This window comes from Physella acuta, unplaced genomic scaffold (assembly GCF_028476545.2).
Source record: "Physella acuta isolate Inbredline_101_S28 unplaced genomic scaffold, ASM2847654v3 ptg000688l, whole genome shotgun sequence".
Taxonomy (NCBI): domain Eukaryota; kingdom Metazoa; phylum Mollusca; class Gastropoda; family Physidae; genus Physella; species Physella acuta.
In genome coordinates, this window is record NW_026732207.1 from 375682 (window position 1) to 399310 (window position 23629).

At 35.8% G+C, this 23629-nt stretch overlaps 1 protein-coding gene and 1 long non-coding RNA gene across 2 annotated transcripts; both read left to right on the plus strand.

Annotated features, from left to right (window-relative positions):
* The first annotated feature begins 925 nt into the window (after positions 1-925).
* LOC131949301 (testisin-like) lies at positions 926-22339 on the plus strand. The gene is made up of 6 exons (XM_059311121.1): positions 926-1037; positions 4955-5041; positions 6792-6928; positions 7289-7444; positions 21020-21195; positions 22066-22339. The coding sequence occupies exons 3-6, from the start codon at positions 6886-6888 to the stop codon at positions 22237-22239; spliced, it is 549 nt and encodes a 182-aa protein (XP_059167104.1). The 5' UTR covers positions 926-1037; positions 4955-5041; positions 6792-6885; the 3' UTR covers positions 22240-22339.
* LOC131949302 (uncharacterized) lies at positions 13292-15037 on the plus strand. The gene is made up of 3 exons (XR_009388151.1): positions 13292-13388; positions 13676-13733; positions 13972-15037. It is a non-coding gene; the product is annotated as an uncharacterized LOC131949302 (long non-coding RNA).
* Positions 22340-23629: the final 1290 nt, after the last annotated feature.

Consider the following 23629-nt stretch of genomic DNA (forward strand, 5'->3'; position numbering starts at 1 on the left):
GTAACTATGTCAACGGCAGCCATCTTCAAAAATTACCCCCTCGTAGGATTTCCACCATCCATAAAATATTATATTTTAAGCCCAATAAATAATGAATTCATAATTGTGTTCCATATTTTGGGGCACTCAGCTAAAAAATTTAAGTGCATACCTTCAAAATAATGTATTATGAATTTCTCAAGATGGCCGCCGTTGTCATAGTTACCAAGATTTTTCCAGGAATTTTTTTTAGTGAAAATGCATATGCGGATGTATCTTAATAAAGCTGTAAAGAAAAAACTGTTTTCTAACGAGTATTAAAACAATTTTTTTTTACCGGAGCCTCCTCCTCCCCCCCCCCCCTCCCCCATAAAAAATTGTACACATTTACCTGATTAAATACGGACCGCAGTTGATTTATTTCAGTAATAAAATATAACTAAGCAAGAGCCCAGGGATATCTCTATGACATGAAAAATAAATTAGAGCATGTGTTATTTAAAAAATATTTTAGGGAAAATTAAATGAAAATACAAAATAATTATATGAAATTTAGCTGATTTTTGAAAAGTGGTAAAGTTGTAAAAATGTGGGAGATAGTTAATATTAATTTTCAATCAATCAAAGATGGTAGTTAAAACACAAAATCCAGAAAAAGAGATTTTGACAGATTTCCGTTTGGATCCTTATTTTGGACTCTATTATAAAGTCTTTAGCGTTAGAATTAATAGCACATAGTGCAGTTCTGGTGGATATTAGCCTTGAATAAAGGAAAGGAAAAACATCAGATAACAAAAGTACCAATCATTATCTGCCATAAATTTGTCAGGCCTTAAAGTGCACTTTAACTTTTGATAAAAGTAAGTTCGAAATCATAATTGGTATTGCTTAGATAAATGTAACAAAGTGTTTAAATAGTTTTAAAAAATCTGACTTTCAGACTCGTCTGGGTGTGGCATAAAATATTCCGCTGTCCATGGAAGAAGCAAACGTGTTATCGAGGGACAGCCCAACACATTTGGGCAATGGCCCTGGCTTGTCTCTCTTAGCTACATTCCGTAAGTCAATAATATTTAAGATAAGATTATTAGCCATTACGGCGTGGTCGAGTCGGTAAAGCTCATGGTTGCTAAACCGAAAAGTCTCGAGTTCGAATCCTCTGGTAGATGAGGCTAGTTATCTGGGGACAGCCACTTTCTAGGAGAGACAAATCCAAAATCAAACAACTGCTTCCTTTTGGCGCAAAACCAGTTGACACGTAAACTTAATAAGTGTTTCTTCCAGACTTCCCCCTCCCCCCGTTCTAGGAGATGCTTGGAAGAAACTCTGTACTTAATTGTACTGGAAGGCATCACTTCCAAAACTAAATTTAAGAACGAAGATGAAGAAGATTTGGCCCCTAGTCCAACTCTTAAGCTTCCAGGTATAGAATGTAAGCGTTTAAGTCGTAATGTTTGAGCCTTTTAGTCAAAATAAGCAAGTGTCAGGATTGCTTGCGTTAGAAGATCTTCCAGAGTAACTGAAAGTGAGAAATATTACTTCAGTTTCATAATTAAGATATAGGCCTACATAAATTTGCCCATTATTTCCACTTGTTAGCGAGCTATAATATGAACTCATTGTTTAAATTACATTTGTGTTCACCTATTGCAGTAACAAAAACAGCAGCAGTCGAATATTTTACAACAAATTGGCAATTACTATGATAATTATTATCTTTAATTAATTTTAAAATAAGTAAATTTTATTGAGATGTGATCATTGAAAAATAGTTGTCAATTAAGTGTGTTCTTGGAGGTCAACACAAATTTGCGGAATGAATTTGCCTATGACGTTAGATTAGTTCGAGTAAATTGTAAAAGTTTCCAGGAATTTAAAACCTCACTCTGTTGAAGGTTTCTTTAAAGAGCTGAATATTATTCTTATGATGTAACTTCATCTATTGTTGCGTTATGAAACAAACTACTCACAAAATATTATTATGGGCAATATACAGTGGCGTAGCTAGGATCGTCTCATGGGGGAAGGGGGAGGGTTCAATTTTTTCCATCATTATATCTTTATATGTAAGCCCTGCTAGGGGGGGTGGGGGGGATACCTAAAATCTATCTAACTGTCCGGGTCAGTGCAACCGTGGTGAAACCCACGGTGGTTAAATCTTATCCTTGGTCTAAATAAAAAACTACTAAAATAAAACAAAAACTTTAACAATATAATAAAATTTATTTAACAAAAATATGGAACCAAAACTTACATAAAAAAACTAGAATCTAGATCTAGACAAAACAAAACACTCAATACATACAAAACAGAAACAGAACTCAACGAAACAAAACACACAATTTCGGACCACCGTCCTAGAAAGAAGAAAAATAGACAAATCAATTCAAAATGTAAAAAAAGTTATACACAAGGCACTAAGTTGACACAATTGTCAGCCTAAACAAGAGGCTCTTATAAATGAAAGTAAAATCTACAATAATTCATGACTAAACCCAGGCCATCATACTACCACGTGGTCTGGATACAACAAACATTGAGACTTCTCAAAGTCGAAGTGACTAAATAGATCTAGTACGTAGTCACTTTGTATACAAAATAACCAAACTATTAAAAGGAAAACATAATAAAACACTATAAAAATAATCCTACGTTACCATACACCACATAAATGTGACACAGAAACTTTTCAACACACAGGCCTCTACATTCCAGCAGAATGTCCCTCCCTTTCCACACACCACATTCACGAACATAAAAACCAATACTACGCACAAGAAAATAGTCCCTAATACAATAATAAGTAACATTCAGGACTTAAAGCAAAGTGGAGCCACACTCCTTAAACAAAGTTTGAATAAATAATAGCATCAATATATATATATATATATATATATATATATATATATATATATATATATATATATATATATATATATACTTCCCTTTCTGTTGTTAACTGCTATCTTCCAGCTTTTGTGCCATTACATCCTCTCCTTGAAGTCTTACCGTCTAAGGCGCTGTGATCTGGAATTGCACTACTGACTGTAGAGGTTCAGAGTTTTCTTTTTCTACAATAGTATTCATTAATGTGTCCTTTTTCTGACGCCCATTCCTTCAATGTTCTGTGAGTAATTCGTGATGCCCGGGGTGTTGCCTATGATCAATAGACAGATGGTGTTTCTATCACCACTCCTAAGAAGGTGCCTGTCACACATGTCACACATGGACAGTCAATTTCTACACTTGCTTTGGTACATTGAATGGGCATCTGGTTTGCCAATCTAACTTCTTGCGTTTCCCCGGTATAAGTTTCCTTTACCCACTTTTTATCAACAATAATCGCTGTTCAGCCTGTATCCATTGAACACAATGTTTCTTGTCCATTCAGCAGTGCTGGAAAATAAATCTGCCTCCAGTGGCCTCTCTGGCAGCGGCTACTATTTGTTTCCTTTCGGTTTCTTGATCCTTAATCTGCTGACTATCATTGTTATTATGATGCCTGTCTGATTGGTTATATCTTTTATCTCGAAATTACCTATTTTTGTCACTGTTGTAGTACTTTCTCGGACTAGGAGGTGAAGAGAATCTGTAATTATGGCAATTACACTTGTTAATTTAACTACTTTGAGATCTATATTTTTCATTCTTCAACTTCCAACATTCAGCTTTGACATGGCCTGTCTTACCGCATTGATAGCACGTTATGGATTTCGCTTGTCTAAATCTCTCTATATTTGGTAACCTACTATTCCTATTTTTCTGATAATGGTCTTGAATGTAGCTGCTAGTTTTATAGTGCTACAGTTTCTGCTAGCACTTTATGCCTTGATGATAGATTCTCATTGGGATGAGAATCCTTAAATGTAGCATTGCTTTTCTTTCTTTCAAGTAACTAACTAGGCTGTCGCTTGCTTCATTTAAGAATTCTTGTTTGCCTTTTCAAATATTTTTTTTTTAAATACTTACAAGAAATCCCCATTTCATTGGATTCAAAGATTATTGTTCACAACATGTGGCTACCTGTTATATACATGTAGGAAAATGGAAAATAAAGGTGAGGGGAGATGGGGGGGGGGGGGGTCTTCTACCTTAACCTTTAAAGTATTGAAATGATGAATAGCTAATCATTATAGTAATATCTTTTTATTATTGGAATGGTGACATTTTTAATACAATCTTTGTCAAACTGTAAAATATTTTCAGCTCAATGTTTAAAGTGTATAAATATGTAAACACATATATATTACTAACGTAGATATAAAATAGTCTATTAAATGCTACAGTCTATCAACTATAATGCTTAGCAATTCAACATTTCAATACTTTAAAGGTTTAGGTAGAAGACCCCCCCCCCCCCCTTCCCTCCCTTGACCAATAAAAATACATATCTTTGATCAATATCTTTGTTTGATGAAACATGTGGTAGGGGAAATGTATTACGTTATGTATGATGAACTACTTCTATTACTATCACTCTATAGACATGTGATGAGGACGGGAACATTCTTATTTCCGACGACACTGATAATACCAACAAGTCCAATCTTGAAATATAACTTGATATTTAATTATCAATCACCAATACTAGGCCTACGCTATTAAATATAAAACACGTCCTTTCTCTGCAAAGGCTAAGCCCCCAACTGTCCTCACTCCTGCGTCCTACGTCATCACTAACACTGTCGCGTCACACTTACACTACAAATATTTTATTAAACACGTACACATACTCTCGAACCAAATCGTCTACCGTTAATACCAACTCAAGTTTACGCCGTGCTTATTCATCTCTACCAGTCTAGTCTTATTTCTATCTATCTACGCTATGACATAACCAAATAAATGGTTTCTATGAGACAGATAATAAGAAACCACGATGAAATTATAATTTTATGCAAATTTATTTCTGTGTCGTTTAATCGTAATCAATCTATGAGATAATTATATATAAATTTCTCGAACGAGAAAATAGATTTTCTGCAGATGCAGGCTTCAAAAGTATCTGCGCCGGATCTCTAATCTCACCCAGCTGGTTCTTGACTGCTGCCCACTGCTTCTTGTGAGTATCAGCTTATAAATTTTGTCTTAATATAAAATGAAAACACAAGGGAAATAATCCACTATTATAAAAAAAATTAAAGGAAGCATCATAATAATAAAATGGAATTTTTTAAAATGTCATTTCAACCCTTTTTTTTTGTCACAATTAACTACTATCACGTATTTAAATTAAATACAGTTTCAATTAATTTTTTTTGTTAAGTTCTAAGAGTCCTCCAAAAGACTATGCGGACTTGCGGGTCTCATTTTTTGACCAGTTAATAATGTGGCACCGCCTATATCACGAATTTTTATATATATATATATATATATATATATATATATATATATATATATATATAGATATATATAGATATATATAGATATATATAGATATATATAGATATAGATATATATATAAAGCAATGTATGTGTATGTGTGTGTGTCTGTTTGTTTGTCTTTCATTATTACTACCTCTCATCACATCGCCATGAAATTTTGGAAAATTGTTGAGAATATTTCTGGGGAGGTTTCTGAAAAAAATAATAATCAAATTCGCAGGGGTGGCGCCCCGACATGGCGCAATTTTTTTTTCTCTATATGCGGTATATAAAAATAAAAGTCTATTTTGGTTTGACACCGTTCATCCGATAAGCATAAGGCTTTGATGAGTTGATTAGAACACTACCTGGAAGAGTTATGCAAAAAAAATTAATTTCGCAAGGGCGGTGCCACGGGAGTTTGCGATTTTCTCTATGTTCGGTTTATAAAAATAAAAGACGAAGAAGAAGATTAAGCACTTAGTCCAATTCTTAAGCGGTTCGACAAAGTTTATCCGGTTGCCATAAAACTTTAGGGAGTTGATGAATACTCCCGAGAAGGTTTCTGGGGTGGGAGAGGGGGTGAGGTGGGTGGGTGGTGGTGGGAGGGCGATTTAATTTTGCAGCCCCACCCCCCCCCCCCCCCCCCGGCAGGATGCGATTTGGAGCCCTGGTCATTCCCGTGAGCGCTATGGCGACTACGTTCGGTCTAAACAGTGTGATAGCCAATGGATAGAATGGGTCGTTACAAACGCTCACTAAATTGAATCAGGCGTATTTGCTGGCGCCCTAGTATGGTGGGATTTGGCTGAAAACAAAAATGAGACCATGTAATACGTTTTATTTAATAATCAGAAAAATTGACCATGGTTAGATTAACTGTGTTGTTTCTTTTTGTCCGTAAACAAATTCAAACAGTTTCGTCACTTTGATGCAATTAGCATCTATTTTTAGACAATCCAATCCAAAATTGAGATCGATCATCTAATAATAGACTATTAATAACGCTAACATATTGCATCAGTCACACTGATGTTTAAAACACGTCAAGTAATTTTTTTACGTGTTAAAGAAAAATCCCGTTCATTTGTGTCACTTTATCCCATGACGCAATCTGCCTCATCGTTAACAGGATGTTATTTGGCACGATGGCGCTTGTTGGTTTTAGGGAGCCAGGGGTCATACGCCGCGCCTATGCGGTAGTGTAATCGGGAGGGGGGAAGTCTCCTGAGAGCGCCCCTCTACGCCCCTGACACGTGGGCGGTCACCGAAGTGTGGTGCGGGGACGGGTACGCTAGTTTCAAATAAAAATAACGCAACTTGTAGGCTACAGCGTTAAATGGACCAGCAGGTTTTGAAAGAAATAATTTACTTACTTGACTCAGACAGGTAACATAAACTGAATAAAAAGATGATTTCAAATAAAACATGTAGACTTTCCATTTCAGCGATGATGTGCATATAGGACAGTCCAACATCAGCAACTGGAGAGTTTACCTCGGCCTACATGACGTCGATGATACCCAGAACGAAAGCGTCCAAATGAGGTTCATCAAGAAATTGTACATCTACCCACTGTACAACTGTAAGTCAGAAAAGTACAGCTCTCATTGTGAGTCAGTAAAGAATAGTTTACATTTGTAAGTACACAAATTATAGCTGTCATTTATAAGTCAACAAGGTATAGCTGTCATTTGTTAACAAAATATAGCTACTATTTATAATTCCACAAATTATAGCTGTCATTCATAAGTAAACATAGTATAGAAATCTTATATATTTGGGCAAAATATTGATGTCACACAAGTTACAGTAAGTTAGTCATAAAAGTTGATATATTACATTGGTGCTCATTAGTACATGTATTACATGACTTCATTAACTACAACTTAAAAGAGTTAGTAACTTGTTGACCTACAGTTTTAACATAACTTGTTTACGACAGACACTTCAGATTCTGATCTCTGGGACGTTGCCCTTATCCACCTCAATAAACCAGTCAAGTACACCATGTACACCTCACCAATTTGCATCGATGAAACTGACTTGTTTTTTAAAGAAAGCCGATGCACTGCTTCAGGATGGGGATCATTAGAGCAAGGTGGAAAAACTTTTATTAGCGTTTATTTAGTTTATAATGTCCGTTTATTTGCTTGTTTTTTTTTTATTTAAGGCAAATCTTGTAACTTAAATGAAACCCACTTTTAATGCAGCGATTTCGTTCCAACTTTCCAGATACATTTTCTCAGATAACAATGCAAGAATATCCATTCTAAACTCATTTAATTTAAGGATTGCTAAATTCAACAATAAAAGGGTGGATAACAGGATTAAGTTCTTGAGATTCGCTCGATCAACTAACTGACAACGGTGAATTGTTGGTTACGGCTGCTTGGCCGTTAACACGGGAGTCAGTTGTTGATCTGGTTTTAAAGCAAATGTTTTTAGTCGTATGTGGCGTCGATTTCATTAAGAAGTTGATGTTTATGTCCCTGTTTACGGCTAGTTTGTGTATATTTTGCTTATATTGTTGTAAATGTTTGTATTAAGTTTCTTTTTGTATAATTCTGTCGTATGTTTCGTGGCGTGTTGTTTTTTTATCTGTGAATTAGGGACTATTTGTTTACGTGAAGTGTGCGAGGTGTGTGTAAGTCAGTTTCCGGCAGGGGTGGCTAAATACTTTTGGATATTGTGCGCGTGAAGGTGGGCTCTTGTTCGTGCAGAGCCTGGACCGTCCGGAACATCAAGAGTCAGAGCAGCACCATCAAATCGTCAAACTCCGTAAAACTATTTCTTTTAAGCCTGGACTTTAGTCCGAAATTGGGTGTTTTGTTTAGTCGTGTTTTGTTCTGTTAAGTTCTGTTCTGTTTTGTTTAGTTGAGTTTTATTTTGTAAATGTAGTTTATCTATTCCTTTCCATTAAAATTGTTGGTTACATTTTTCTCATGCACTAAATTCTATACATTGTTAAACATTTTTGTGTGTGTCTGTATGTGTGTAAACACGATAACTTGAGTACCGTTACTGCTAGGTTGATGAAATTTCATATGTAAGTATTATATCAAAATCTTAGATCCGTATCGACTTTTGAGCGATTTCCGATAAACGGAAGTGGAACTTTTTTTACTTTGAATTTTTTAAAAGCCTATAACTTGAGTACTATTTCAGATAGATAAATGAAATTTCAAAAGTAAGTAAAACATATAATTCTCTGCCTTCTATCAAATTTTGAGTAATTTCCGTTGACCAGAAGTCGTAAGTTACGCTATTTCCGATCTCTCAAAAAAAAAGCATGTGAATTTATAAAGTACTAATAATATCCCGCACTTTTATGCACATTTTATTCGGCGTTCACTTGGTGTGCAATTCTTTTTTCTACGAGATTTTATTCTATTATAAAAACTTTAAGCAATAGAAAATGGATTAAAATATTGTCTATATCCCGAGTTGCCACCCCCCGTATTATCAATACTAATAGTTTCGCTGTCTGTCTATCTATCTATCTATGTATTAATCTATAATAATAGTTTCGCTGTCTGTGTATGTATCTATCTGTCTGTATATCTATCTGTCTGACAAGACAATAGTATCAAGCCGGAGAGTGCACACAGTAATATGACGTCATTGATTCTCGAGTAAACATTGAATTTAAAAAAGCCAATTTTGTCTAATCTTAAAAGTGGTTTGCGTGAAGAGTTTCTTTCATACAATTATTCGGGTAGTGGCGAAGCCCATCCCCCGCGTAAGGACGTCTAAGCCGACCCCCCCCCCTCCCTCACTCAAAAGAAATGTCGTCATCGATACTCTATAATACAATTACAGCCTAATTCATGTGTCTAATCTAAAAAGTGGTTTGCGTGCAGTTTCTTTCATGCAATTCTTCGGGTAGTGGCTAAGCACAACACCGGTGTTTCTTTTAGACTTTTTCCTCCCAGGAGGGAGGAACTTTTTCTAATCTAAAAAGTGTTTAGCGTGTACAGTTTTTTAATGTATCTTTTCCGGTAGGGGCAAAGCCCCGCCCAGGTTCTCCCTTTAGTTTGTATGATCTACAAATGCAACCAGTGTTTCTTTCAGACTTTTTCCTCCCCGGGGGCGTGGGTAGAATTTTCTGGGAGGGGGCGGACACTGGAAAAAGTATATAATTATATTTCGTTGAATGGGACGCTAGACATATTTTTGGGTGTGTGTGTGGGGGGGGGGGGGAGAGCCCCCTCCTCCCAAGTAGAGTTGTCAGAAAGAAACTCTAAATGCGACTTTTGTCATGAATGAGATTAGGTGCATGGTTTAGGGATATGCCTATGACTATATTTTGTATAAATTAAAGTACCGATTCAGGATAAAAATCCGTTTTCAATGTCCTTTTTCGTTTCGGGTTAAATTGAATTAAGGTGGTGATTATGATTTTGGTTTTAGTTTAGAGAAAATAGACAGCACTATCAACCTAGCGACCGTTGTATCCTTCCTCAACGGGCCAGTTTTCTCGTTTTTTAATATGGCGCGACTAAAACTATAAGTTTTGGGTTTTCAACCAATCGCAAAGAAACTTTGGAAAGTTGTTATGAATACTGCATGGCAGTGTTTTTTCCTAGACAATTTTCTAAAAAACTCTGACATTTAGGAAGGTTTCTGGCGGAATTCTTTTTCTTACTTTATTTCGTACGAGCTGACCCGCGACGTAGCATACGCCTCTATTTAGTTTAACTCCTATTTTTCAGTAATTCATAGTTAGTGAATTCAACACTACTAATGCTGCGGCTGAAAATATTTTGCTTTCAAATACTATCAGTAGCTAAGGAAGGACGATTATCCTCGCCCTCACTTTCCACTCCACTCCTCTTCCCCCCCCCCCCCCCCCCCCACTCCGCCTCCGTCGTCTGTGAAGACAGTTTACAGGCGACAACGAAAAGAGCAAGAAGAACATGTTATTATATCCCCTTAGTTTCACATCGTTTAAAAATTGATTTATCTGCTCCTAATAGCCGTCACTTATAATGTAAACATTCGGGGTGAACCACAGCTCACCTGACAGGTGGGGGTGAGGGTGGTAGCTAAGCTGCGTGGTGTCTTCTATGGTCCCCATGAAGAGAATTATATATAGATGACGGGGCTCCATCAGTATGACGGTGCTATTTGCCACCCAGAGTTTCCCAGCGGCTTTCTTAACATCTGGGGTCCGTTGATTGGGTGTCCGGCGCAGAGAGTCAGCGTTACTATTTAATTTGCGGGGAAATTGCACAACCAGCGCCCCGGGGTAGTGTAACCCGGTGTGCCCCAGGCTCCCCCATGAACACTACAATAAATGTGTCACCCCATCGCCCCCAACAACTGTGCGATTTAGGTGGGGTGTTAGCCCTCTCTCACTTATCTTTATATTTTAGATGGATATAACTTAGATTTGAAAGTAAATTTTACAATCTTTTGTCATGGTGTCATCTGATTTGGACCGCACCTCTGCCCTGCCAAAAAAAAATTAACTGTAAGCCTGTAACATTTTACGAAACTAAGTGGTTGTATGCCTCCATAATAATATAGTATAAATACACAATCCGGACGTATAAAATATAAACTGTATAGAATATTAAATCTTTGAAAACCCTCCATCTTAATTAACATTTGATTCCTTCGTTTAACTCCATTGTAGCCTAACGGCTGAAGAAGGGGCCCACTGGGTCTCACACAATTGAAAGATTGATTCTCGTGGTCGTATGACCTAAATACACATCACGACCGGAACTTTATATAAATTCCACACAAAGAGAACTATACTTTCAGTGCAGACTACTACTGCCATCCTAATATGTAATAGCCCATGTGCGCACTTCTCTCTCTCTCTCTCTCTCTCTCTCTCTCTCTCTCTCTCTCCACCCCATGCGAATGGCTATCTCTGTATCTGTCAATGATCGGATCACTGAGTAACTAATAGATATACGGTCACTTCCTGTGTGGATCAGCCGACAAACTCAATGATAATTGCTCCGGCTTTTGAATCTATAAATAGAATAACAAAAGGAAGGAAACGAAATTTTAAACTGATTTCCGCCATTACAAAAATAACATGAAACCTACAGTTCACGACACATCGCATAGGAATTTAAAATAAATATTAGGCCTATAGGTTTAATACATATTTCTTAGAATATAGAAATTTAGATCTAGTGTTCTGGTTAGTAGTTATTTGATGTTTATTAGAATATAGTCTAGATTCTAGAATCTAATCATACGGCTGCATAAAAAGAAAACCCATCTGCCATCTAGATCTAGAGAAGCGGAGGTAAGAAGGTTAAATTAGTAATTTACATGATTTTTATTGTAGTTTCACTGTTTGTTAGGCCCAATTATTAAATCTTTAGATCAGAGGTCAAGCTTGATCATGTGTGGTATCTATTGTGGTGCATTGGAATGAAAAGCCCACATACTTAAATATAGAATCTAGTAGGCCTATACTATAACTGTACTGCCCTATACTTTAAATTTGTTACCACAAGAAAAAAGCCTATTTACTATTATTAGTTATAATTAAATTAAATTGAAATATTTGTTTATCTTTATAGTTTATAGTGAATGCATGCTAATGAGCATTATTCAAGCTGCTGTTATATTTAGGCTTATAGGCCTATATACTCTATAGCTTAGGCTATATACTATAGACTATATCATTATATACCAATATTGTGCATAAAACTTAAAGCATGTAAGCATACACAATAATAATTATCATTAGACCTATAGTAACTAAGACTCATACTATTTAGTACTACTTTAATACTACCTTTAAACTATTAGGCATAATGAAATAATGATTAATAATTTCAGTGTTTTCCGCACTCAAGAGGAAGGAGGTTGCAGGGAACTTAGAGACTAATCTTTGCCAACATACTGGATTTCTGGTGATGACAATAGGAGAAAATAGTATGCGGCTCAGTTAATACTAAAAACAATTGATTTTAGTAATTAGTGGTAAGCTGGGGGTCGGCATGGTTGAGTCGGTAAAGCTCATGGTTGCTAAACCGAAAAGTCTCGAGTTCGAACCCTCGGGCAGATGAGGCTCGTTAGCTGGGGACAGCCACTCTTCTAGGAGAGACAACTCCAAAATTAAACAACTGCTGCCTTGTAGTTTGTTCTTGGTTGGACAAAGGCTATGGAAGCAAATCCAAAAAGAAAAGCAGGCTGAAATCGGAGTCAATGGCCTCAATGGCGCATAACCAGTTGACACGTAACGCTTAATTCTGTTGGAGGCGTGGTCGAGTCGGCAAAAAGTTCATGGTTAATAAATTGGAACAAATAAATCTCGATCCCCTTCAACACTAATAATTAAGAACGAAGAAGAAGAAGAAAGAAGTGGTAAGCTCTTTTTTAAAATAATATATTATAACATGGTATCGCAAAGGTTCAGGTTGTCCGATAAATGATAATTAGAGTCAGGTTTAGGACTATAGTTTAATGCTTGGTTAGTAATATGCATCAAGTTGGGAAAGACATAGAAATGGAAATACATAGAATTTAATGTGTTTATTCGCAAACGTTACTATTTTAATTTTTTTAGGCCTGCTATTTATTGCTGAATAATAAAATCACTATACTTATCCACTATATTATGTTTAAATAAAGTGAGTTTAGATCAGTCGAGTAAATAAATTTAATAGCAAGACATAACTAAAATTTACAATGAATATATATATATATATATATATATATATATATATATATATATATATATATATATATATATATATATATATATATATATATATATATATATATATATTGCTATTTTATAAAAGTATGTAAATCACAGAACAAACATTACTTTGTATTTTGTCTACAACTTAACAAAAATGCTACTACTTTGATGGATTGCACTAAATAGGGGTTAGCTTTAATTTAATAATTTGTGAGATATTCTTGCTAATCTATGTGTAAATTGCTTTTCAGGACTATGAGTGTGTGTTTGGTCATCAAGATTTCATAACTACAACTGATGTTCAATTACAAGGGATATTAATCAGTCTCCGTGGACTATACACTGTGCCTAGTTTCATCCTCAGGTAACTGTACTATAGGCATAACTCATTTTTTAAAGTAATTATTATAGCAAGAGATAGCATTATATGTTAAAATAAATATAATGGATTTTAATCCAAAATATTTTATTAATTATTGTCTTTTCTTAAATTCTAATAAATCAGTGAGTTGTACAACATAGAGGGTATTATATTTGAATGATAATTGAAACACATATTGTTATAGAGCTCAAAACTATGTACTTATCTAATATAATTAATATACTGAAACAGTTTTATTGAAGCATATTATTTCATATTTTACCACACAGAGACTGATGTGTAAGCTTAAAGTAAAGACATCAAATCAAAGTATCAGCTATCAAGAGGGTAAATATTGATAGTCTACTTCATTAATCTTCAATATGAATTAACACAATTTTAAATCTATAATATTTGCTGATAATGTTTGTTTCTTGTTATTCATCATGTTCAGTGCTTTATCTTTTCAAAGTAATTAGTTATAGTAAAGAAATAGTAGAGATAGTAATATAAATTTGTAATGTATTTCTCTTGCTAGTTCCACAAAAGAATATTTCAAAATATTTTGTCTTTATTTCATTTACAGAAGAACATTCAAAATCATATTGTGATACACAAATCAAGCAAGTCTATAACCAGCAATATGATACAGGCCAAGAAAAAGCTGGATATTTGATTGGAAGGGTGGCACAAAAAAGATGGGTTATCACTAGGGAAACAAGCTCGGAATACAGTTAACTGTTGGGACATCAAGCCAAATACTTCTAAACTTATTTGAATCATTTTTGCTGTTTATTATAATTCATCCAATTGTCTTATTAAATATATAAATTTATATATATACACAATTCCTAATATAGAATTTCTAAAAATGTTTTATTATAATATTTAAAAATGAAACAAACATGTTCCCAGAACACAGCCACATAATTTCAACATGTTCCCAGAACACACAAAATGTCAACATGTTCCATGAACTCACAAAATGGCAACATGTTCCCAGAACACAGCCAAATAATGGCAACATGTTCCCAGAACACAGCCAAACAATGTCAACATGTTCCATGAACTCACAAAATGGCAACATGTTCCCAGAACACACAAAATGTCATTATGTGCCCAGAACACACAAAATGGCAACATGTTCCCAGAACACACAAAATGGCAACATGTGTCGAGAACACAAAAAATGACAACATGTGCCGTTAACAATACTTCACTTTTTCCTTAACAATTTTACAAGCAGGTAATAAAGCCATAAATCTTTACTGTGGATATAGCCAATAAATAGGGTAACCTTCACTTTATGCAATTTGTAGTTTTCAATGCCTGTCCCATGCATAGTATTTAGCCTAGTGTTTTGGGCCTTGCTTCATTTACTCAATAAATTATATAGGCATGAGAATTTTCATTTTAATCTGCAAAAGCTACATTCTGTACATTATTATTTTCAAACTACATCATATATTTTTCTCCTCTCTGATAAAAAATATTCCTCATATTGTTTGTGTCAAGTATTTTATTTTTATCTATGCAATGCTATATTCCTATTTTATAATAATTACTTTTATACAAATTCTTTTGAAAACTGTTCTTTATTGATTTGTATCATTTTCTTTATTTCTGAAAAATAAAACTTTGTTTGGGAATCCTTTTTTTGTTTCTGTACAAATTAATAAACATAAATACCTACCAGGCTTAATATCCAGCAACATTAAACAATTAAGTAAGGCCTATTGTTAGTAATGGTAAATTTTATACTAATTAATGTGATTTCTCCTGGCCACCTTGTTCTGAATACCTTCAACTGTGTCAATGTTGCTACCAACTCCAATAATTAAAACTGAAGTCATTTACTATGAAGTAAAACTTGGGTGTAATCCAAATCCACCCAGTTGCCGGGGGCAAGGTACCAAACATGATGTCCAGTAGAGGGTTAAGAAAGTATCATTATTAAATCACTATTAAACCCCTCCTCGCCTACGCCATTGCTTGTACGCATATGGAAGTTATCGGAATTTACTGTATTGCTTATAAGTCGAAAATGCGAAAAAGACACGTTTAACATTACTAGTTTGAAGAATAACATTCATGTTAGCCGAAACAGGTGTATTCTAAAGTTGTTTAAATTCATTTTATTGTTCATTACGATTATGTTGTCGTAAAATATAGGCCTATTTTTAAAAAAGCATAACTAAAAAGTGTTTTAACGCATTTTCTTCTTAGAAAAGCCTCACATGCATGATATCATTAACATTACGGCAAATCAAACCCTTGAAGAAGCCCCATCAACCATTCAATTATTACGATGGGCAACAAATAAAACGCCCGCATCAAGGTACAGTCCTTATGCTATCGACATTAGCTCAACCCCGGCAACTAACGTGTCCCAAAACCAAGAATTGAAATCTTGACCCATTATTCTGATTAATGAGTGGTTAAACATCTTTAGGCATCTGAAAACGTTAGTTTTTAATCTAGTGTACTCAAAAAGGAAGAACATAAAGCTTTATGCCGCCTTAAAAACCCAATCCCATGTTACGCAAGGCGTCGATAGAGAAAGAATAAGGCTTTGAGTCAGAACAGGCAAAGGCTTAGATAACTGCCAAAATACCTAATCTGTAGACCTCACAAGTCTAGACGATATATTTGTGCCTCTGTTTTTAGACTTTCAGAACAAATGCATGACTGTGATGTGGTCAGTAGGCACATAAAAGAGAAAAGTAGTTTTAATCTAGAGACTTCAAACATTTCTGAAGGACCGAATTTGAACTTGTAAGCGGTGGTGTCGATGCCAAAGTTTAGCGTCGTCCGCAAAGATAAGCTATCGTTATATCATCTCTATGCCCATATTGTGACAGATATTTACAAATGTGTCTAATATAGGACAGAATACATAGCTACTCAATAGAGATAAGCGCAATCATTTGTCCACGACTTAAGAAACCACTGTACTGCAAAACCCACCTAAATGGAAAATGTCTTAGACAGAGTTTCTTCCAGGCATCTCTTCGGGGGGGGGGGGGGGGGGGCTTTAGCTCCCCCGAAAATTTTTTACCGCCCCCCCCCCCGAACGAAATGAAATTTATATAATTTATATAGAAAATATATACTTTTAAAAGTGTCCGCCCCCCCCCCCCCCGAAGAAAGTCTACCGCCCTCCCCCCCGAAGAAAGTCTACCGCCCCCCGGAGAAAAAAGTCTGGAAGAAACACTGAGTCTTAGATGTGTGTTTTAATACAAATGTGTACCTCGTCGCGAGTTGGGACCTGTAGGTAGTCCATGTAGATCCCCCCCCCCCCACCCCCCGAAGAAAGTCTATCGACCCCCCCCCCCACCCCCGAACGAAACGGAATTTATATAGAAAAAAAATATACTTTTAACAGTGTCCGCATGCCCACCCCGCCGGAAAGATTTCGCCAGGGCGGCGCCCTAGCAGGAAGAAGAGGTGTAGCAACCTATTCCGGCGCCCGGGGCGAACTATCACTGTTGTGCCAACCCTATTCAAACGCTGGCAAAAAGGCGCCCATCCCTACATACACTCCCCTATATAAAATAATTGAGGATATCAGTCATGGATAAATCTGTTTTCTTAAATTTTACTGAAGAATGAGGATTTTAAAAAAAAAAATGTCTACCCCTTTTGGCGCCCCATTCGATCTGGGGTCTCTGACAGGAAGCAATGCAATTTTTCTCCATAAAAATAAAAGCCAGATGCAATTTGACACTGTTCGTACGAGAGTCATAAAATTTTGGGGAGTTAGTGAAAAGGGTTTCGAGAAAGAAAAAAATTCTTAAGTGTGGCACCCTGGGAGGATTCGATTTTTCTCATTATACGATTATGAGCTCAGAATCCAGAGAGGAATCCAGAGGGGCTATCTCATCAATTGCGGTCATAGGTAATACTAGATTCAGCAGAGGCGTAGCGAGGGGGGCGGGGGGTACATATGTCCCCGGGCGCCAACCCTAGGGGCGCCAAAATGGGTGGGAAAAATTTAAAAGCTCATTTTAGCTACAGTTTTGCATTATAAATATTTAAAAAATACGGGGGGGGGGACGCCAAATTGAAAGTTTGTCTCCGGCGGGAGGGGGGGGGGGAGGGCGCCAAATTGAAAATTTGTCCCCAGGCGCCAGGAATGGTGCTCCGCCTCTGAGATTCAGTGATAAAACTACACCAGGTTCATCCGCCAGCTTCCTGGCGGTTGAGTGGCCCAGAGCGGCCAAGACCCACCTCGGGCGACACTACGGTTTAGATGGGCTACTATAAATGTTCACTAAGTAGAATAATGAGCGCCCGCCGGCGCCCTGGCAGTTGGCGACAGCAAGCGCCCCGGGCTCTACAGAGAGTGCCTCTTTAAAGAGCACCCTACAATAGGGACACGGTGGCACACGACATTTTATAATTAAACCGAATTAGGGGCGCCCCTGCGGGAGTATAACCAGTGGCTCCCTGGAGCGCCAAGGGACGCGTCTCTAACACATGGGCGGTCGCAATGTGTGTTCTACCTCACTATTACAGAGGTTGATTAACGTACACTCAAGGCTTTCATACAATGAGCCTTGGTGCGTCTAGGCGGCAGTGTGGACAAACCCGCGCCCCAAAAACGAATATGTGGGTTTGTTTGTATAAGCATTACCAAAGATTTCATTCGTTTGTCATTCAAATCTGAGAAATTAATGCTAATACCCCTGTGGTGGTTTCTGCGAAAAAAAAATCGATTTGGTGGCGCCCTGGCAGGGTTCCATTTAGCTCCCCGTGTTTTCCCGTGAGTAATATGGTACCTTTGTTCGTTTTAATAATTGCGAAACGCTATGAATATGATGGGCTACTATAATCGCTCACTATACCGAGTGAGGCGCCTTCCTACCTAGGCCCACCTACCTACATACCTAACTCCCTGCCTATGTACCTACCTATCTACTAACCTGCCTGCGCTGCTGCCTGCCTACCTACTTTCCTACCTACCGTTATTCCTGCCAAACTGCTTTCCTTCCACCCCGCCTGTCTACCCACCACACATCCTACTTACACACACCCATATCTTCGTATATATATATATATATGTATGTGTTAGTGTGCTCTAGGACTATGTATTTTTACATTTTTGTTGTTACGTAGAACTATTCAGTATAAAGGAGTTTCCTTTTTTTTTGACGTTGTAACTGCCGCTAAAATATTCTTTTTTGTATGTGTGCATAAAATAGTGTAGGTTTATTAACAAAAGTAAATTTTAGTATGTATTGAACTGTATATAATCATTTTCGTCAAGCCAATGTGTTCATAATCTTAAATTTAAAAACCCATGAAACTCGATAGCCAAAGATTTAGAATGAGAATAATTGCTATTTAACCAGAAACACCCATTCTAATTATTGTAATAATATTTTTTAAAATAAATATACACAGAGACAGATAGCTTTCTTATATAATTAATTTAAAAAGTCAACTGTATTTCATAACGAAAATTAACACAAAATACATTCGAATAGAAACTGTCAAGGGAGACTACTCTAATATTTGTAGGAATAATAGTTTTTATTTAGAGTTTTTTTTTATTATTAGAAGAAAAGTTAATCATGTAGGTTCTATAAAAGATTACCTTGCATTTTAAAAAAAAAAAGATATTCGATAGGTTTAGAATGAGAAATAGTCAAAATTATTTATTATATTCATTAGTTGTTTTTTTTAATAATATAGTACAAAGACCTGTTTTAATTATTTTTTAAAAATCTTATTTTTATTAATAAATTATAAATGAAGATCGAGGATCTATATTTTTAAAAAATAGTTTAACTGTCCCTAAACAATTGTATCAATCGCTGAGAAATTAAGAATTAATAATTACGTTTAACGCTTTATTAATTAAACGAGTTGAATTATTTCCGTTTTGATAAACTCTCTCTCTCTTTATAACTACTAACGCTTTATCATTGAGTTTCTCGAGAGAAAAAGACAGGAGAGCGGTAGTTATCATTGACTGTCATTGATAATTTCATTGAGTCTTTCATAGAAAATAGTGTTTGATCGGCTGCTCTCTCTCTCTCTCTGTCCGCAAAATATTTTCGCCGGATATCACGTCAGAATCGGCAGCGATATATGGATACCTTTATACGGACTTTTGTTGAAAATAATATGTTAAATGTTTTAAATGTATAACCACAATTTTATTTAAAGAAGAAAAATAAAAAATAAAGGCGTATTCGAATGTAGATAAACTGTTTTAATTATGCAACAGGAAAAGTTTTTATATTTGTGAAAAAGAATGCATAAAACAGTGACGTCACTAATGTTTATACATTAACTAATGACGTCATCTGCCGTGTTTAGAATAAAAAGAAATGAACTATTTCATTCAAATTTGATTTAGATCTACGTACGCTATAAAATTTATACAATACAATTTTGCTCGGGCTAAACTTTCAAAAAAAATTCTATTAGGATTCTAGATCTAGATCTAGATCTAGATGATCTAGATCTACGGAAAAACTAGACTTACACAGATGTAGACCCTACCTAGATCTAAAATATATTCAAATAATACATTTCTATACTAAAGTATTTCAGGCCTTAATTACGTTATTGAAATCTTTGTTTATCTATGCAATTTGCTAATCTCTACAATATATAAAGCAAAGTTGTCGGTAGGGCACTTCCCGGCGCCGCAGGTGCTTCAAATTTGGCAGGATCTTGCCTTGGGGCGACAGAACAAGGGGGCCGGTTGGCCGAAAAGTCTACTGACCTCGACTGACCGGCGCCTTATATGAGCTATAAATCGAAAAAAAATGTCCACGTAGGAACCTCTTCATAACTCCTGAGGTCGTAGACCGACCCTCGGGCGAATTAATTAAGCATTCAAATTCTCAATGTTTTCGAAAGCCTAAGCGAAGCTGGGCAGCATGCCTAGTATTCAAATAATCGCAAAACTCAAATAGAACAAATAAATATTCAAGCCACTCGCGTATATACATCCAACATCCACACAAAATAAAAAAAACATTTTAAAAAAACCCCGCATAATAGAGCCACTCAACTTATATTTTATTGCTACCTTCCTCGACAACACAAAATATACGGTAGAATAAGGGGTCGTCCGTAGATGACGTCACAGTCGAAGAGGGGCGGGGGGGGGGGGGTCCCGTAATTTTGTGACATTGTGTGACGAGAGGGAGGAGATTCAGATGATGTGACTTCACACTTTAGCAATTAAAAAACACAATGTTAGAAAACGTATTTTAGTCGTTATTTCGAGTTTTAGAAACTGTTTTAATAAATTGTAATACAAATTGATTAAAAATACTCTATGTTGATAGAGTTCAGACAAGATTTTGAAAAAATATCGATATTTTAGAAAAAATAGAAAAATTCAACTGCAATTGTGAGTGGGGTTATAGGCTGAGGTGTGACGTCATTTTAGGGGGGGGGGGGTCAGGCCTTTTGTGTCGATGTGTGACGGAGGGGAGGGGGTGAGGTATAAATCGTCAAAAAAAGAATATCATCATTTATAGATGACCCCTAATCACTAAATGAATTAAGTAAAGTATTGAAGCCTCCCCACTTCACACCCCAATAAATATATATAGTTATAAAACATTCAAGTCATTTGTTTAAGTTTTGCATCAAACCTACTACTGCAGCGGAAGACTCTCCCGGCAGCAATGTTCCCCATTCAGTGATTCTGACGATTATGACCCAAGAAAACTGCAACATCACCGTGTCCAACTTTGAACCATCTTTTTCCATTCAACCACCCTTGGTTTGCGCAATTGGAGAAGATCAAGATGGAAATGGGATTATTCAGGATGTATGTTGGGTAAGGTTATTTCAATATTGAGATTTCATTTAAAAAAGACCACACAAAAATTATGCCTAGTCTGTTGCAATTTACATTATCTATTCTACAAGTTTAATTATTATAAATCACACAATAATAGAGGAAGTATTGTAATCGTGCAAAAATCGAAATCGAGACTTTACAAATCTCGGCGTTTTACTTCTCCATGTCGATGTGTATGTGAACACGATAGCTTGATTACTGTTTCAGTAAGGTTAAAGAAATTTCATATATAAGTATAAGATCTTATACTTCGATTACCTTCAAGTTTTGAGTGAACTCCGATACCCGGAAGTGGTAATTTAACCCATTTCTTAAAAAAATATCACTTCTACCGCACTAATTCTTACGTAAGTCAAGACTTTTTTCGTAGGTCAAGACTCGATGACAATGCACTGTGATGAAACGTGTGGCTCAGAGAGATATTTAATTAACCTTTTTAAAATAATCAATGTTTCCTTTATAAAGTACACACAGTTTTAGCTTTCATTTGGTGCACAATTCTTTTTCTACGCGATTCTTTTCTATTTAGAAAAATAATATACGAGAAAGTTCAAGGGAAACCTTCCACTCTATGTTCATTTTCTTTTCGGTAAAACCAATTTTTGTTAAAGTAGCTGTCACTAGCGGTGGAAGTGGGGGTGGTAGCGATATGCCTAGAGAGGAAGAGAGGGGGCTGCTGGGCGCGCTTACGTGGTGGTCGTGGAGGTGTCCCGCATGGTCCCCACGTAGATAATTATATATAGATATAGATTATTTAGAATGTAATTTTATTATTTAAAATAGTGCAGTGCTAAGTATAAATTTCTGAAAGCATCTTTTAAAAGCAAATGGTAATTCCTTCCGTAGGGTGACTCAGGTGGGCCACTGATGTGTGAGGTGAGTGGACGCTGGTACCAAGTTGGGATAGTGGCATCCGGCAACGTCTGTGGGACGCCAGGCTATCCTGGTCTCTACTCACGCGTGACCTTCTACAAATATTGGATCAAACATACCATGGCTTCGGGAGAGACCAATGGCTAGTTCTTTGGGTGTTATAAAGCTGTTTCGAGTTAAAAAATGAAATTTTACCAATCTTTCTGTTGTTGAATGTGGAACGAAGATATTACCCCGTCAATAAACTCCTGACATTACCCCCCCCCGACACACACACACACGAAAATTACTCTTTTTCCAAAGAACTTTAGTAGGATATTACCCCCCCCCATAGAAAACAACCTCCCACATTTATTACTATATTACTTCCGCTTCACTAATAGTACACTATATTTGTGGCTGGCTGATTTGTATTTTTTTTTATAAAGTTGCTATTATGTTGTTGGTGTAAGGGGAGTTAGTAATGGTGAATGGGAATACAATTCTTTCATGCTGTGTTGTTTTTTTTTTAACTTGCTGGATAATTTATCAAATTTCTGATTTTAATGTTGAAAGGGTAAAACTTTTTACATCCTAAATGTGAGGCTGCTTGTTTTTGTTGTCTAGCCAATTTTTCTTTTGAAATATAGGCCTATATCACTATCAATGCTGACCGAACCGCTGTGCCACCATCAATGTTCGTCAAATAAATGATTTAAAGTGATTCTATTTTCACTACATTGTGTTTCTGTCACTATGTGTTCCAGATGGAACTTAATTTTTTGAATATTGTTTCATTTATGTCAATAAATTTCAGTTTAATTTTATGTAATATTTGTTTAGGGTGGAGGCAATTACTATAGGGACTTGATCTGGATATTATTATATGAGACTAAGTCTTGGGAAGTGTGGGAGGGGGGGGGTCGACATGGTTAATGTACTAATAATTTGGGATTAATACTTTTGATGCTTTTCTACATTATCTAAAAATAATATCTCTGGTGTGATTTTATTTAGTCTTTTTTTGGTTTATTAAAAATAAGGAAATTATAGTAAACAAACACACATCGAAAACATATACATCAACATATTTCTAATCAATACAAACATATCTGTAACCATAATAAAAACATCTTTAACCAAACTTAAATAAAAACACGTCGGATAAAACAAAAAACACTACCCAAGCCTTTGTAAAAATACTGACCTAAACATTTTCATTTTCTTTTATAGTTGTAGTTTTAACACGAACTTTTTAAGTTGTTGACTAATTTATAAGCTTTTGTTTGTATTTATTTTAAAACTCTATAAGTTTGTAAGTGGATTAAAACAACTTTTGGGTCTAAATCAAAAGAATGTGTGTTTTAATTTTATGAGCGTTTGTCTACCTGCCAGAATAAAATGACGCAAAGCACTTGATCTAAATGGTACAGCATAAATAAACCCCAGTAAAGCTTTATTTTTAAATATCGATTTATAACACGCATCTAAACTATTTGCCTGTCAACAAAATAGAGTTAAACTTAATTTCAAGATCGATAAAGTAGAAAACTAGGCA